This window comes from Puccinia triticina, chromosome 17A (assembly GCF_026914185.1).
Source record: "Puccinia triticina chromosome 17A, complete sequence".
NCBI classification, from domain to species: Eukaryota; Fungi; Basidiomycota; class Pucciniomycetes; order Pucciniales; family Pucciniaceae; genus Puccinia; species Puccinia triticina.
Genome location: NC_070574.1, coordinates 2670322 through 2685773, shown reverse-complemented (window position 1 = coordinate 2685773; position 15452 = coordinate 2670322). Strand labels below are relative to the sequence as shown.

The 15452-nt window shown below is 47.4% G+C and overlaps 1 protein-coding gene across 1 annotated transcript; it reads right to left on the bottom strand.

The window, feature by feature from the left end:
- Positions 1-7378: 7378 nt before the first annotated feature.
- On the bottom strand, positions 7379-8031 carry PtA15_17A230 (uncharacterized protein; the record flags this gene model as incomplete). The annotated part of the gene is made up of 2 exons (XM_053164325.1): positions 7379-7425; positions 7626-8031. The coding sequence occupies 2 exons, from the start codon at positions 8029-8031 to the stop codon at positions 7379-7381; spliced, it is 453 nt and encodes a 150-aa protein (XP_053028303.1).
- Positions 8032-15452: the final 7421 nt, after the last annotated feature.

The window sequence follows — 15452 nt, the reverse complement described above, 5'->3', positions numbered from 1 at the left end:
GATGTGGTCAGATTGCCGGCAGCTCGACGGCAATTTATGCCCGACGGGGCTAGAAGGTCTGTTTGGGGCAGGCTGGCCTAGCCCCGTCGGTGGATGGCTTTCGGCCGTCTTGCCTGATGGGGACTGACAGTTGCCGTACCTGCGGCGGTTCGATGTCAAATTTTCGCCTTGGGCGGTTTGACGACGAACTTTGAAATTTGTGCGCCCGTGGTGTAGCCCTTTAAGTATTGGTCCCAGCTCGCACATGACAAAGGTTCCTGGGCTCTGACATTCTTTGCACCTGCCTGAACACAACTCTGTTGCCAGGGCCCTGCACCTGGGCAGAAAAAATGCTGTCCTGTACACACTCGTCCAAGTGTTTACAGGTCAGCTTGAGAGGTTTACTCCTCTGGATGACCAGTCAGGGACATCCAGGGTTGTTCCGAATCCGAGGAATTTGGCTTCAAGCAGTCGGAATGTGCCCTCGCTTGCTGGGGAGGCTTCAACCTCCTTGGCGGCCTGCACATCTCTGGATGACGGGTCAGACCGGCCATTGAGGGGGCTAATACCTCTCAATGACTGGTCTGACTGGCCATTGAGGGAACTCACACCTCCCGATGGCCGGTTGACCGGTCTGACTGGCCATCGATGGGACTCAGATCTCCTCCCAATGACCGGTCTGTCTGCACCGGTCATCAAGGGGACTAAGATCTCCTCCCAATGACCGGTCTGTGCCGGTCATTGAGGGGACTCGGATCTCCGATGACCGGTCTGTGCCGGTCATAGCGGGCCGCCCACGAAATCAATTCTCTTGCCGCCCAGGCCTTCGACACCTTAGTCACCACCCACCTGCAGCCCACCCACCCTGGGGGCGTCCAGCAGGCCGTCGACGCCGGTGAAGGTCCTGTCATCGTCCATTGCTCCGCCTGCCTCGGCGCCGGTCCTCGCCTGCCCCACATGAAGCATCATGCTCCTCGATGTCATGACCGAGATCTTCAACGCTTTCTATGTATGTCCATCAATCCCCTGCCCTATCCTCCAGTCCGCGCCCGCCCTCTCCGTCCATCTGATTACATCCTCGACGAGAGGAAACCACGCGCTCCCCTACTCCGAACCCGCAAGGATTCTCCCCCACCCTCACCACCACCAATTCTCTCCCCGACAACCCTGCTCATTCAAAATCCTGCAGTGAAGCGGTGGCAGAACTGGTCTTTCACATGATCTTTCACATGAAAGTCTAAAATAGCAAGAGCTGAAACAAATATTAAAGAAACACTTAGTTTTCCTCTGATAACAACAGCCATAAGAAGTGGGCACCAGAGTTAATATATCTTTTTATGCTTGACTGATTGGGTTATACCCAACACAAAACACATTTTTCTGTGTTGAGGTCTATCCTGATATTTGTTTGATTTATTCAGATCCTTGCACCTAAAAAATTGATATTTCTTTCTTCCTCATGATGATTTTTCTTTGTTTGGCTGATGTCACACTCAGGAACCAAGTGTCAGCTTGCCTCATTTTTTCATGAATCTGGCAGTTTGACTCATTCATGATGCCACCACTCCCAATCATTTTTAAATACCAACCTGGAGGTTAATAAGAAATAGAAATAACTGCATTGATCTTTCCATCTAGGTACAATGAAATTTTCATCAAATATTACTTGAGACTTTAGAAAAATTCAATTGAGATGGTGGGATAAAAAAACCATTGAGTAGATAATATAGTGATTTTAGATGAGGGGAAGCACTGAAGCAAGGATGAACATCTATGTGGAACACCTAATGCAACTCCCTGCTCTTGGTAACAAGCAATTGGTTTCCCTCAACCAAATAAAAAATCAGGGCCCAAAACACAGGCAATGTGGACACATTGCCTCTGTTTTCAGCCTGGTGTATGTTATGCAGCTTCAAGAGGAAAACCAAGCTGAAAAGTGGGATAATCCAGTGTAGTATAAGTGGGTGTATAGCTAAGCATGCTGTTACGCTTATTGCAATCAAGCATTTGAAATGAACTCATATTTTCCAAAACTTTTTAAAAGGCCTATTTATTCATTTTTTTGCCCCCAGACCATCTGGACAAGCTTAAAAACGGTGCACAGTAACTTTCCACCCACAACTGTGACCTTGGGCCTTTTTTCCCTGCAGCGGCGGAGCCGCCTTGGCCTCTAGTACAATTAAAACAGTGAAATTGTTTCGAGAAAAAAAGCATGGAAGCAAGCAAGATTTACAACTTCAAGCTTGGACGGAACAACTTTTGGCAGGTACAGGGGAATCTTGAATCCTTGAGTGGCACTGGGATTCTTTTGAGAACCTTTCCACTAGGAGACTTTGCGATGTGTGAGATTAGGATAATATTATCCCTCAACCTTTTCTATACATTAGGGTGGTTGTTGTTGGCGCAAAGAAAGAATGAAAGGCAGTTGGTGAGCATCAGATTTTAATGTCTGCCAAAGATTGAATGATAGCCAAGGCAGCCAGAAAGTGCAGACTGGCCACTTGTAATGAACCATGTGGGATTCAAAAAACCTTTGACTTGGAGAGCCAGTTTGGTGAGATTGTTGTAACGGGGATGATGGACAAACTCACATTGAGAGATATTACTGTTGACAATTTCACAGAGCGCGGCTATGTAGCTGATCCCCTTGGGAGACGATGTAAGCCCTTGGGAACTCTGTGGCTTGGTCGTTGCAGTAAAAAGATATGACTGCAACCTTGTTGACAGCATCCATTTTGATGATCAACATTTCCAAGTCCAAAGGAGATACTTGATATCTGCATATCATAGAGTTGCATGAGAGGCCGGGCTGTTCTTTGAGCACTGGAGCGGTATGAGGAAACAGACAGCTTACCCCTTAAGAGCATCCGCATCGGTCGCGGATTAAGGAGGGATTAGCGTAGCTAATCCTCCTTGGCAACCGCATTGGGTCCAATTCAGTCGGACTAAACTCCTCCTTGGAGTCCAATTTGGACTAAGGAGGAGTAAATTTACTCCTTGCTAATCCTGGGAGTAAGCCTTGCATGCATATTCCCATGCATGCGGGCACTGCTCCCCACTCAAATGTATGCACCAAACACAGCTGAAATAAGCTGCAGGTGCATACACCATACTTACACATTGAACTGGCACTCACCAATGTGGTTGATGGCCAAGATTAGCAATAATCTGGTAGTAAGCTAATCTGCTACTACCGGACTTGCTCCTGCACCAATGCAGATGCTCTAACAATGATGATTTCTTTAAGTCTTCCGTGATTGTCAAGAAATCCTAGATTGCCAGTGTGCAGCTATCCCTCCTCATCAAGCACTTGGTTTGTTTCCAATGGATTATCAAGATATGCGCTCATCAAGCTAGGGAATCTGATGATGATTTTGCCTTCCTTGTTTCTAGCAACAAGCTGTTAGTGCCAACCAAGATGATTTTGAGCTCCAGGCCATACATCACTCTGCCCGCCGTACCCATTTAGGGCAGCAAGTCAGACATCGTCGCACCGAGTTGATTGGCCACATGGCCGGCTCCTGATTACCCGTAACCCTGGCAAGACATGCTTCCTTCCTGGTCAATCCTCCACCTACACCCCGGGTGCACTAGAACGTCTGGGGACGGGCTGATCCTTACGTCTCACGACAGGACCTCCCCCAAAACAACATACGGCCCAGTCACGGGCCCCGTGCCAGGACCCACGACGGCTTCATGAAGCCGTCTCCCATTCCATTGCCCAATCCGCCGTCCAAACCCCACATCACCAGACGCAAGCAGCCGATGTTAGTCGGCTGCTTGCAGCCTGTCCACCAAACGGGGTGGCCAGAACAGACGGCCTATACACAGTGGCCCATAAACCACACAGCAAAAAAATTGCACACCATATGTACAGCACCCCACCACAACTACCGCGTGCAACTGTCCGCGGCAAGATGAAACTGGCAGGTATTGCCCGCTTGCTCGTGGTAGTGGGGCGCGATGTGCAACGCGCAATGCCACGAATAACTGTGAGAAATATTAGAGACAGTCATTGTTTATTGTGCACACATCCGAGGCAGGAAAAAATCTGCCCGGAAAACACAATACAACAAAAAAAATATACACAAAAGGGAAGCTGGAAGCGAGGGAAGAAAACAGAAATACAAGAGCTATGTACAGGGGATGGTCAGAAATTTGGAAACCAGATGTACATGTGTACAAATTAAAAGAATTGGAATAACTGAAATATATTCATTTGTTAGACTCTACAGTTATCTAACTAATTACAACGCTGTTGTGAAACAAAAGTAATGTGCTTTATTTACCTGAAAGCAGAACATGTGGTTCTGTCTCTTGTAAAGGTCTTAGGAATGCTTTGTCTGGTCTGAGCAACGTCTGATGTGGGGAAGAATGTGAAGATCTAGAGTGACTTGTTAGCCGAGTGCGCTGCCGTCAATGAAGGCAACTGTCATCTTACTTTTGTGACTGCACCGGGTTCTCAAGCATGCGATGATGTCGATAATCTCTCAGCTCGTTGACTGTTGATTGAAATAGAGCTAACTAGCTCTTTTTCTGCTTCTGTCTTCTCTGTCTGGTTCTGGGAGTTATGAGCAGATAGCTTAAATAGCTTGAGTCTCTTGCGTCGTCTGGTGCGTACGGTTTTGTAGCTTCTGAGTCTACTTTTTGAACTTCAATTTCCTCCAAGAGGTCTTTGGGGTTCTTTGGGTTAATTCCAAGTCGTTCTGCAAGTTTTCTGAGTAAGAACAAACTTGCGGTCAGCCTTGGTTATCAGGTCTGCCGGAGTTGTCTCGGTACGTACAACGTTTTTAACTTTGTCTTGTGCTGGTCTTGGTCTGGAGCAATTACCAAAAAGGTTCTCACCTTGTTTGCTTCTGCAATCTGCGAACCAATACATTAGCTCGCAGGTTAGGGTTTTGGTCTGGGCAAGTGCGGAAGGGCTTACCTGTCCGCGCTGCTGGGTCTGGGCTTAACCGCGCATGCTTCCTTTTTGGTTGCAGCGGGTCTGGGTTCTGGGGACCGCGGAAGGGCTTGCCTTTCAACACAGCTGAGTTTAACCAAGCAGTTTTCCAAAAGGGTTCCTGCTGGTCTCATTGGTCTGTATTCCTAAACAAATGTGTACAAATGCATATGTATATTGAGAGCAGAGGCTTGCCGGGAGGCAGAGCAGCATTTTCACCATCTTCACCATGACTTCAAGCTTGGTAGGTGGCTGAATGATTTCCACATCAAGCTGAGAGGAGAGAGTATCCCCTGCGGCCAAAGGACCAAGCTCCTTTTATGCAAACTGACCACCTGCCACCCGTGGAGCTGAACAGTTTGGCCTCTTGGCGACACTTTGATAATGCAAACAAGGATCATTGCTGACATGCTAATCCGCAACCCACATCAAATTTTCTTCACATTCCAGCGCTCATCATCCATTTCCATTGCAGGAGGGTGTGAGGCATCAGCCACAGGTCGGGTTTGTGTTCAGCGGAAAGAAGCCGAGGAAAACAACACCACTGTGGTGCATAAAGATGCTGGTATGCATATTTGTTTTCAATTCTGGCAAATTTCCTGGGAATAAGGAGGTCGCCAATGTCCCGAGGGGAGAAGAGCACATCCAACACCTCATTCCGATGTTAGAGGGAGGATTGGCTGCCTGGCTTGGGGCAGGTGGGAGTGTTTCCAACAACAAAGAGGCCGCGGAGAATGAATGAATTCAGAATGCAGAGTTATGGTCTGTTATGGTTAATTCAACATCATTACATTACAGTTTTTCTGTACAAACAACTTTTTTTATTTACATATCTAGGTACATAAATGCGTGGCGGGTAGCCATGCCCGTGATGGGGCTGTGCTGTGATGCCATGCCCATGGCTGGGTGGTATTCTTGCCGGGACAAATACAGGGCATTTTGTTTTGGAAAGTGGGCCAGCACAGTTTTGCAGCACCGTTGTAAGGTGGTGAGATTGCCGGCTCATTGATTGCAACTCCTGCCCGACGGGGCTAGGAGGTCTGCTGTGCAGAAGGCTAGCCTTACCCCGTCAGGAGATGGTGATTGGCGGTCTTGCCTCACTGGGACTTCTTTTTGCCATAGCTGCGGCAAGTTGATGTCAAATCATTGCCTTGGGAGGTTTGACGATGAACTTTGAAAATTATGCGCCGGTTGTGGAACTTCTACGCAAGGCGTGATCCAAGCTTGGAAGGGAATATAGCAAAAACCAGGAAAGTTTAGGCTAAAGGTGCTTGAAGGCCTTCGTAAAATAAACTCTGGAAGAATTTTAGTGTGGCGCAATCTACTGAATTATTCTATTATCTAGCTTTTTCAGAACCTAAGAACCAGGTTTTGTGCGCATAAAGAGATGTTTTAAATGAAGTGATTGGGTTTGTTATCAAGGGAAAGTTATAATTATCAATTTCTAAATTTATGATCTAATTCTTAACTATGATGATCTAACTATAATAAAGTGATGAATGCGGAAGTAATTTCTTAATATTACTATTTAGTGCAAGCATGGGGAAAAAGGAAACAGGAAGGGGCAAGAAAGGCCTCCTTTTATAGATGAAAACTTGTCTAAGAGTGGTTTTTTTGATGTACAATAATGTATGTAGTGTGAAATAAATTATCAGAGTGTGAATAAAAATTAATATAGTGTGAAAAGGAATTAATGTAATGTGAAATAAAATGACTAATTTGGGAAAGATAATCATTTCTAAGATGAGATTTACCAACATGTGAATGCAAATCATTGAGGGGAAATATGTGTGAAAACAAAAACACCCAGAAATAGCTGTGCACCTAGTATGAGTATGAATCTTTGTGTGAAACTGATGTTTTACTGTGCTAATTTGTGGCGTGATTGATTCCTGCTGAGTGGAATATCACAGGTTTTCTGGGTGATAAAAAGACGTGAAATCTGAGAGAAAAGATTTAATGTAAAGTATTTGTACTAAAGATATTTATTATGTAGTTTGTATTGTACTTTATTATATGAAACTATAATAATTTGGCGCTGTTGATGGTTGATTGATCTGACCACATTGTGGTGTATCTCAACATGTATGATGTGACGTTTATGCAGGCTGTGATAGGCAAAACCCCTGAATTAACTTGAGGCTGTAGTTGAATGATGTTATTTATGCAGAGGGAGGTGTGGAGTTGTGAAGCTGGGATTAGGTATCTTAAACCAAACCCCAATCAGGTGGGTCTTGCAGTCATAAATTCCATGAGATACATGTATTCCAGTTAGTTTCAAAGTCTATAGCAATTGGTGATGAAGATGTAAGTAGGAAATTGTTCAGATTGGACAAGGAACAAGAGGACAAGAGCTACAAGGAGAGAAGGATGAGATCTACTGAAGAGTCCGTACTGGAGGTACACATGTAGGTCGGACATGGTCGAACAGAAGTCATGTACACAGAGGAGGAATTTTTAAGCTTCTTCTTTGAGATCGTCCAGCATTGCCGAGTCTGGGAGGTCTGGCAAAATCCAGGCCAGAAGGTGTCAAAGCATCTCAATCTTGCTAGGGGTGAGTGAAAGGTTATCCAAAGCCATTGGAAGCAGCTCTGTGAGAGAACCAGGCCCATAGCTGTAGATTTTGAAGCATGGCCATACTCAAGTCATTCTTTCTTAATCTGCCTGATTGTTTCAAGGAGGAAATCCCTGCTTAAATCTCCACGCTTAAGAGCAGTCTTCACTGCAGGCCAGTTGGTCTTATGTGACTTGAGCACTTGAGTGATGGTGATAGACCAGGGTTCATTAATGTTGAGGCGACGGCAGAGAATCTGTTCAACAGAGTGCACAAAGTTGTATACAGCATTCATGCTCTTGGTTTTTGTTGCTTTCTCCTTGGCAGTCTGCAGCTTTTGCATGACTGAGTTAACCTTGTGGTTTAGCGCTGAGATCTGTTCACCTTGCGCCAAAAAAGATGCTCTGAGTTCATCATGTGGTTGATTGGTGTACTTGAGGACGTCTAGTAGAAAAGGTTGTATTTCCTTGAGCAGGGTGACAAGGTTGAGTTCGTAATTCACATGCATAAAGGGAGTTTGACTGTTCCATCCAGGACCAACAAACTGGCCACTCATGGTTGCAAGGTGTTGAAGGATTCTTGATGCATGTGCTCTGATGGTAGATTGTGTAAATTGGTCAACTGAGGCTTGCAGCTCAGCTAGTTCTGTTTTCAGAGTTTGAAATTCATTTGGAGGTATGTTTTCAGTGTTGGTAGTTGAAATCAGGTGCTGAATCCAGTTGACAAGCTGATGCATGCGTGGTAAACGGAGTGTGCTTTGGCACACTCCTAGAAACAGAGTGTGCTTTGGCACACTCCTAGAAACAGAGTGTGCTTTGGCACACTCCTAGAAACGGAGTGTGCTTTGGCACACTCCTACAAACGGAGTGTGCTGTGGCACACTCCTACAAACGGAGTGTGCTGTGGCACACTCCTACAAACGGAGTGTGCTGTGGCACACTCCTACAAACGGAGTGTGCTGTGGCACACTCCTACAAACGGAGTGTGCTGTGGCACACTCCTACAAACGGAGTGTGCTGTGGCACACTCCTACAAACGGAGTGTGCTGTGGCACACTCCTACAAACGGAGTGTGCTGTGGCACACTCCTACAAACGGAGTGTGCTGTGGCACACTCCTACAAACGGAGTGTGCTGTGGCACACTCCTACAAACGGAGTGTGCTGTGGCACACTCCTACAAACGGAGTGTGCTGTGGCACACTCCTACAAACGGAGTGTGCTGTGGCACACTCCTACAAACGGAGTGTGCTGTGGCACACTCCTACAAACGGAGTGTGCTGTGGCACACTCCTACAAACGGAGTGTGCTGTGGCACACTCCTACAAACGGAGTGTGCTGTGGCACACTCCTACAAACGGAGTGTGCTGTGGCACACTCCTACAAACGGAGTGTGCTGTGGCACACTCCTACAAACGGAGTGTGCTGTGGCACACTCCTACAAACGGAGTGTGCTGTGGCACACTCCTACAAACGGAGTGTGCTGTGGCACACTCCTACAAACGGAGTGTGCTGTGGCACACTCCTACAAACGGAGTGTGCTGTGGCACACTCCTACAAACGGAGTGTGCTGTGGCACACTCCTACAAACGGAGTGTGCTGTGGCACACTCCTACAAACGGAGTGTGCTGTGGCACACTCCTACAAACGGAGTGTGCTGTGGCACACTCCTACAAACGGAGTGTGCTGTGGCACACTCCTACAAACGGAGTGTGCTGTGGCACACTCCTACAAACGGAGTGTGCTGTGGCACACTCCTACAAACGGAGTGTGCTGTGGCACACTCCTACAAACGGAGTGTGCTGTGGCACACTCCTACAAACGGAGTGTGCTGTGGCACACTCCTACAAACGGAGTGTGCTGTGGCACACTCCTACAAACGGAGTGTGCTGTGGCACACTCCTACAAACGGAGTGTGCTGTGGCACACTCCTACAAACGGAGTGTGCTGTGGCACACTCCTACAAACGGAGTGTGCTGTGGCACACTCCTACAAACGGAGTGTGCTGTGGCACACTCCTACAAACGGAGTGTGCTGTGGCACACTCCTACAAACGGAGTGTGCTGTGGCACACTCCTACAAACGGAGTGTGCTGTGGCACACTCCTACAAACGGAGTGTGCTGTGGCACACTCCTACAAACGGAGTGTGCTGTGGCACACTCCTACAAACGGAGTGTGCTGTGGCACACTCCTACAAACGGAGTGTGCTGTGGCACACTCCTACAAACGGAGTGTGCTGTGGCACACTCCTACAAACGGAGTGTGCTGTGGCACACTCCTACAAACGGAGTGTGCTGTGGCACACTCCTACAAACGGAGTGTGCTGTGGCACACTCCTACAAACGGAGTGTGCTGTGGCACACTCCTACAAACGGAGTGTGCTGTGGCACACTCCTACAAACGGAGTGTGCTGTGGCACACTCCTACAAACGGAGTGTGCTGTGGCACACTCCTACAAACGGAGTGTGCTGTGGCACACTCCTACAAACGGAGTGTGCTGTGGCACACTCCTACAAACGGAGTGTGCTGTGGCACACTCCTACAAACGGAGTGTGCTGTGGCACACTCCTACAAACGGAGTGTGCTGTGGCACACTCCTACAAACGGAGTGTGCTGTGGCACACTCCTACAAACGGAGTGTGCTGTGGCACACTCCTACAAACGGAGTGTGCTGTGGCACACTCCTACAAACGGAGTGTGCTGTGGCACACTCCTACAAACGGAGTGTGCTGTGGCACACTCCTACAAACGGAGTGTACTGTGGCACACTCCTACAAACGGAGTGTGCTGTGGCACACTCCTACAAACGGAGTGTGCTGTGGCACACTCCTACAAACGGAGTGTGCTGTGGCACACTCCTACAAACGGAGTGTGCTGTGGCACACTCCTACAAACGGAGTGTGCTGTGGCACACTACTTCAAACGAAGTCTGCTGTGGCACACTCCTACAAACGCAGTGTGCTGTGGCACACTCCTACAAACAGAGTGTGCTGTGGCACACTCCTACAAACAGAGTGTGCTGTGGCACACTCCTACAAATGGAGTGTGCTTTGGCACACTCCTACAAACGGAGTAGAAAAAAAAAAGAAACTCACCTATTGTCATCAGTCATTGACGAACATAGTGATCAGCGGAAAGGTATCGATTGGCCCAGGCCTGGAACAAACAAATACGCTCCATGCAATCAAAATTGTTGGGAGATGGGCTGCGGTTTGAATATGCAATGAAGTCTTCAACTAGCCCGGTATAGAAATGAAAGAGTACAGCCGGCTCAATGGTGATGGGAGACGCGGGAACAGGATTGTGGCGACGGTTGAGAAGGGCCTCAATCTGGTGAGGGCAAAGAAAAGCAAACTCGGTGATACCGTAATCACCACAAACCGCCGGCAACGGAATGCAAGGGTACTCTGGGTTACTACGGTAACCATCTTCCAATAACTTGTCATGCTCATGATTGGAACTAGTTGGAGCAGCCTCTTTACTGCTCTGAGGAAGGTCAGGCTGATCATCAACCTGGATTGGCTGATGATTGTCAGGCTCAGACTTGTGAGGAGCCGTTGGTTTGGACATCCAGCCTGGCAATTGGGTCCAAGAATCGTTGAAAACAATCCTGTTAGACAAAAAATCCTGGAGAAAGAAAGAAATAGACAAATAAGCATCACATGCTGCCTTCAAACCGCAAGCAATAAAAAGTCTACTTACTGGGACAGCAGGACTGTCTGAGACCTGGGCTTGATAGACCGGAGAATCAGCGGAAGAACAACGACTGGGAGTTCCAGGTTGATAAGTGGGGGACTCCCACATGGAAGCGGTTGTATCCGTAGAGATGGCAGGATATGGTTTTGGCGTTTGGTATTGAGGATGAAGGCCAACAAGGCCGGGCGGTATCACCAAGCGGTCAACCTCTGAGGAAGGAGAGGGGTGAAGCACCCTTTCATTGCTCGAGGGAGCAGGGACATCTTGACCTGAGTTTGCAACCTGAAGAAACAAAATCAGCACCCAAAATCATAAACAGAAGTAAGGTGGAACGTACTCTCTTCAAGGTATCCATTGTTGCATTGCCGATGATGATCTCGCGAAGAGCCTCTGGGGAATCGGAGCAAATATCAGACATCACCAGCGACTGGGTGAGGTAGTCACGGCGCTCTTGGGTCCATTTCATGCGGCCAGACGATGCGTGAGCTGCTTGCTCAACGGGGGTAGCATCAGCATCCTGGGAGAAGAGAGATCATTATCAGTTTTTTCTCTCTAAAAACAATAACAAAACATGAACAACTTACCCCAGGGAACGGCTGCCCTAATGGATGATGATTAAGTAAATTGTGATCGAACCCAAGGGGATTGATGGATGGGCAAGCAGTCTATGAGCAGGAAGAGCACCTCAGCATCAATCAACAAGTTTTGTTGAATAAACAACGTACTCTAGTCGTAACGGAACTCGCACGAGGGCGCAAACTATAAGGATGAGACACACGGTCTGGAAGAGAAAACATGACTGCTAGTGAAGACTTTGATGCGGAGGCTGTGTTGAATACTGCTGCGAATGAAGGAAGGATGATGAGCTGTTCTGCTTCCCAGGAAAAGAGGCCTTTTTATAAGCCAGCCCCTCGAGCACACACCACAAAGCAGAAACACAACTCACCCAGCAACATCTCGACGACAAAGGGCTGTTTGGCGACAACAAAGGGCTGCAGGCCCCGCGATCTGGACCTTTGATCTTGAAGAGGTGGGGTAGTTTTGAGGTGATAAAGCCAAATGCCTCTGCAGTTAAGCAGGGCATGACCTCAACAAATCAACCTGGACATAGGAACTATGAAAGGGAAAATCAGCAGGGTTGAACAAGCAAATAAGCAATATAAACAGATAAATACGTATGTTGTGGTACACCCGGCTCTGAATGTTTGGGATTGTCGGCAGAAGGTTGCAGAAGTCGGTCGTTTGGTTTGGGTTTGTTGGAATCAGACTGGTGGAAGGAGGTGGTGATTTCGGCGTATTGGCTCTGAGGCACCGCGGGCACCTCAAAGGAATCCACCCCTGGAGATGGTAGAGGTGGTCCGTTAAGTCGTCTATGTAGTTAGGATTGAGGTGTTGGTCAAGGTTGTTTGGATTGAGAAGTCGGCCGAAGATTGGGAAGTTTGGTCCCATGCAGCTCAAGGCTGCAGAAGCGAGATCAGGTGCCGGTTTGTTGGAATCAGTATGGCGGCGAAATCAACGGATTGGCTCTGAGGCACCGAGGGCGCCTCAAAGGAATCCGCCCCGGGAGATGGAGGGGGCGGTTGGTAAAGTCGGCTACTCGTTCGAGGTCGTTGGGATCGAGAACTGAGCGGAAGAAGGGATACATACTGTGAGCCTGAGTCTCTTTAGTGACAGCAGGACACAAGAAAGAAAGGGGGAAATAATTGGATTTCTTTGGATAAAGAAAATACAATTATGAGAGAGAGAAAGAAAGGGAAAAATAAACTGAGCAGGATCAGGATAAGGAGATATTCAAGGTTAATCTGGTGGGAATGCATGTCCACTGGCAATGCTACCTCTTCAGAAGAGTGCTGCCAAGCTGTGCTAGAGAGTGCTACAGCCTCCTCTCACCAAAGAAACGTGGAGGGTCTCTGGATTAGATAAGTTTAATCCAGCCACAATTTTTTAGCTTCCTTCTGGATAGTCAAGGTTCTTAAAGGGAAACCTAAGGGACAGCCCTGTAATCAAGATAAGGCAAAGGCCAGCAGTTATGGAGGGACAGCCCTGTGATCAAGAGAAGGCAAAGGCCAGCAGGAAAGAGCAGATCAAGCAAGACACAGAGTTTTACCTCTGAGATAAACAAGGTTCAGTGAAAGAGGTTACTTACTGTCAATATCCTAGGCGCCTGTGACGGTAGGTATACTGGGAGTGTTGTAAACTCTTTGGTGGTGATCCTGGGGTTATCTGGGGTGTGGTTCTGGTGTGCTGAAGTCTATTGATCCGCCTCAGGCAAGGGGGATCCTGACTACAAAAATTTTCACAGTTTGCTTATGTAATTTACATATGTACATGTGGTTTGGTGCGCCTGGTAGCGCTGACACGTCACAACTGCGCATGCGCGCCACAACTCAATAACTCAGGGAAGGAGTATAGTTACAAAGAATTGGTAAGTTGTAACTAGGGTTAAAATTACGTGAGGAAACAGAATATGAAGTCAAAACAAGGTTATCTCTTAAGATGAAAAAGATATGAAGTAATTCATATGTAAAAGTAGATAAAGGCAGACTTTTAGGTCAGCTGAGTTGACTCTAAGGCTGACACATACATATGTACATAACCCCCATGGGGTATGGCCAATATGCATACCCGGTTGGAATCCAACAGAACGGGCGGGCGCAATCAGCGCAGAGAGCACCCGGGCCCAGGGCCCGATTACTTGGTACAGGTCCCTGATCAATACTCGTCAACCGAGGCTCACGGCTCCAGGCGTGCGCTCTCTAGCGGTCCAGGGCAACAGCTGCGGACAATACAAAGACACAACGTTGACTGCTGCGCAGCGCCACGGCTCCTCAACAACAGAGAAACTTTCCTCAATAAAATCCAATGATGACAAAAGTCAAATTTGGATCAAAATTGTCGACCCCGCTCAACCACCCCGCAGCGATGTGCATGGACATCTGGTGGCCAGCTATTTAGAAATCTGAGGAATTCCGGCTAAAAAAGCTCAAACTTCAGCTTTCAAACCTCAAGATACAGAAATAGATGTGGTAAATTTTCTGGGGACAGACAATAAGTTGGGGGAGGATGTGGTATACAAAATGGGAAAAATCAAAAGTTTTTCTCTCATTTGCGTAATTAGTCATAGAATGCCTCGCGGTACGACCACATGGACCCCAGAAAAGGAACCTACAGCCAAAGTACCCCCTAGTCCCCACTGGAAGCGTAACCGGAGCCCCACTACACTGGAAGTTAGCCCTTTGGACAACCTGTAGCATCCCATCAAACCCCTGTCACGCATCTCAAGTCACCTTTCCCTCACTATACACATAAAAACCCATATTTTCCCTGCTCCACTCTAGCTCCACTGCATATATTAGTTTGAATTTGTTTTCCATCCGCATTACATCATGTAGCACTGCCCCTGCAGCTGTGCCCTGCAACCCCATTGTTCCCCGCCTCATTTATGCACCTCCTTGCATAAATTAAGCACAGCCTCACTCATGCACGCACCCCTTGCATAAATTGTACACAGCCACTCCTGTATTTGCACAGCCCCCCTGGAGCAAAAATCCCTCACATTTGTCTATATAAGGAGCTCTCTCCCCCCCCCCATTTTTGTTCCTCAGTCTATTACTGATCAGTGATTTACTCACCACCTATACTCACAACACTTACAACTTACTACTACACTCATAACAACCCTTACATAGCAATACAACCTTATACTGTGTCTCAAACAAACTCATCTTGAGCATACCACTCCTATCACCTTATTAAAAATTGCCAAGCGGAGCTTGGTGGGTCTTGTAGCTGGTAGTATAGAAGGGCAGAGCTTGCAACTCCTTCATACCCTTCTCCATTAAGCAAAAGGGTTTCACAACCACTTTTGAGTCTTACATCAACAAGCTGAAGGAATACTTTGATTCTGCAATAAATAAACCCGTTTATATTTGTTCTACATTGCTTGACCCACGCGTCAAAACCAACATCTTTACTCCTGAAATCCTCAAGATAATTAATCACAGCAGGCAATCCGTTCTTGACGACTTTTGGAGTCAAGCCGAGAAATTTGTCAATAACCGCTACAACAAAGATCACACAAATGACAAACCACCCAAACCAGCCCCCAAAAACACCATCAAGTCTAGCCTTTTCAAAAAAAAGAAGCAAAAGGTTTCCTCGCTCGATGAGGAGATCAATTGCTATCTGAGCTCCGAATGCAAAGAGGAGTCTTGTGATCCTCTAACCTTTTGGAAGCCACACTCCAAAGAGTTCCCAACACTTGCAAGTATGGCTCGAACTCA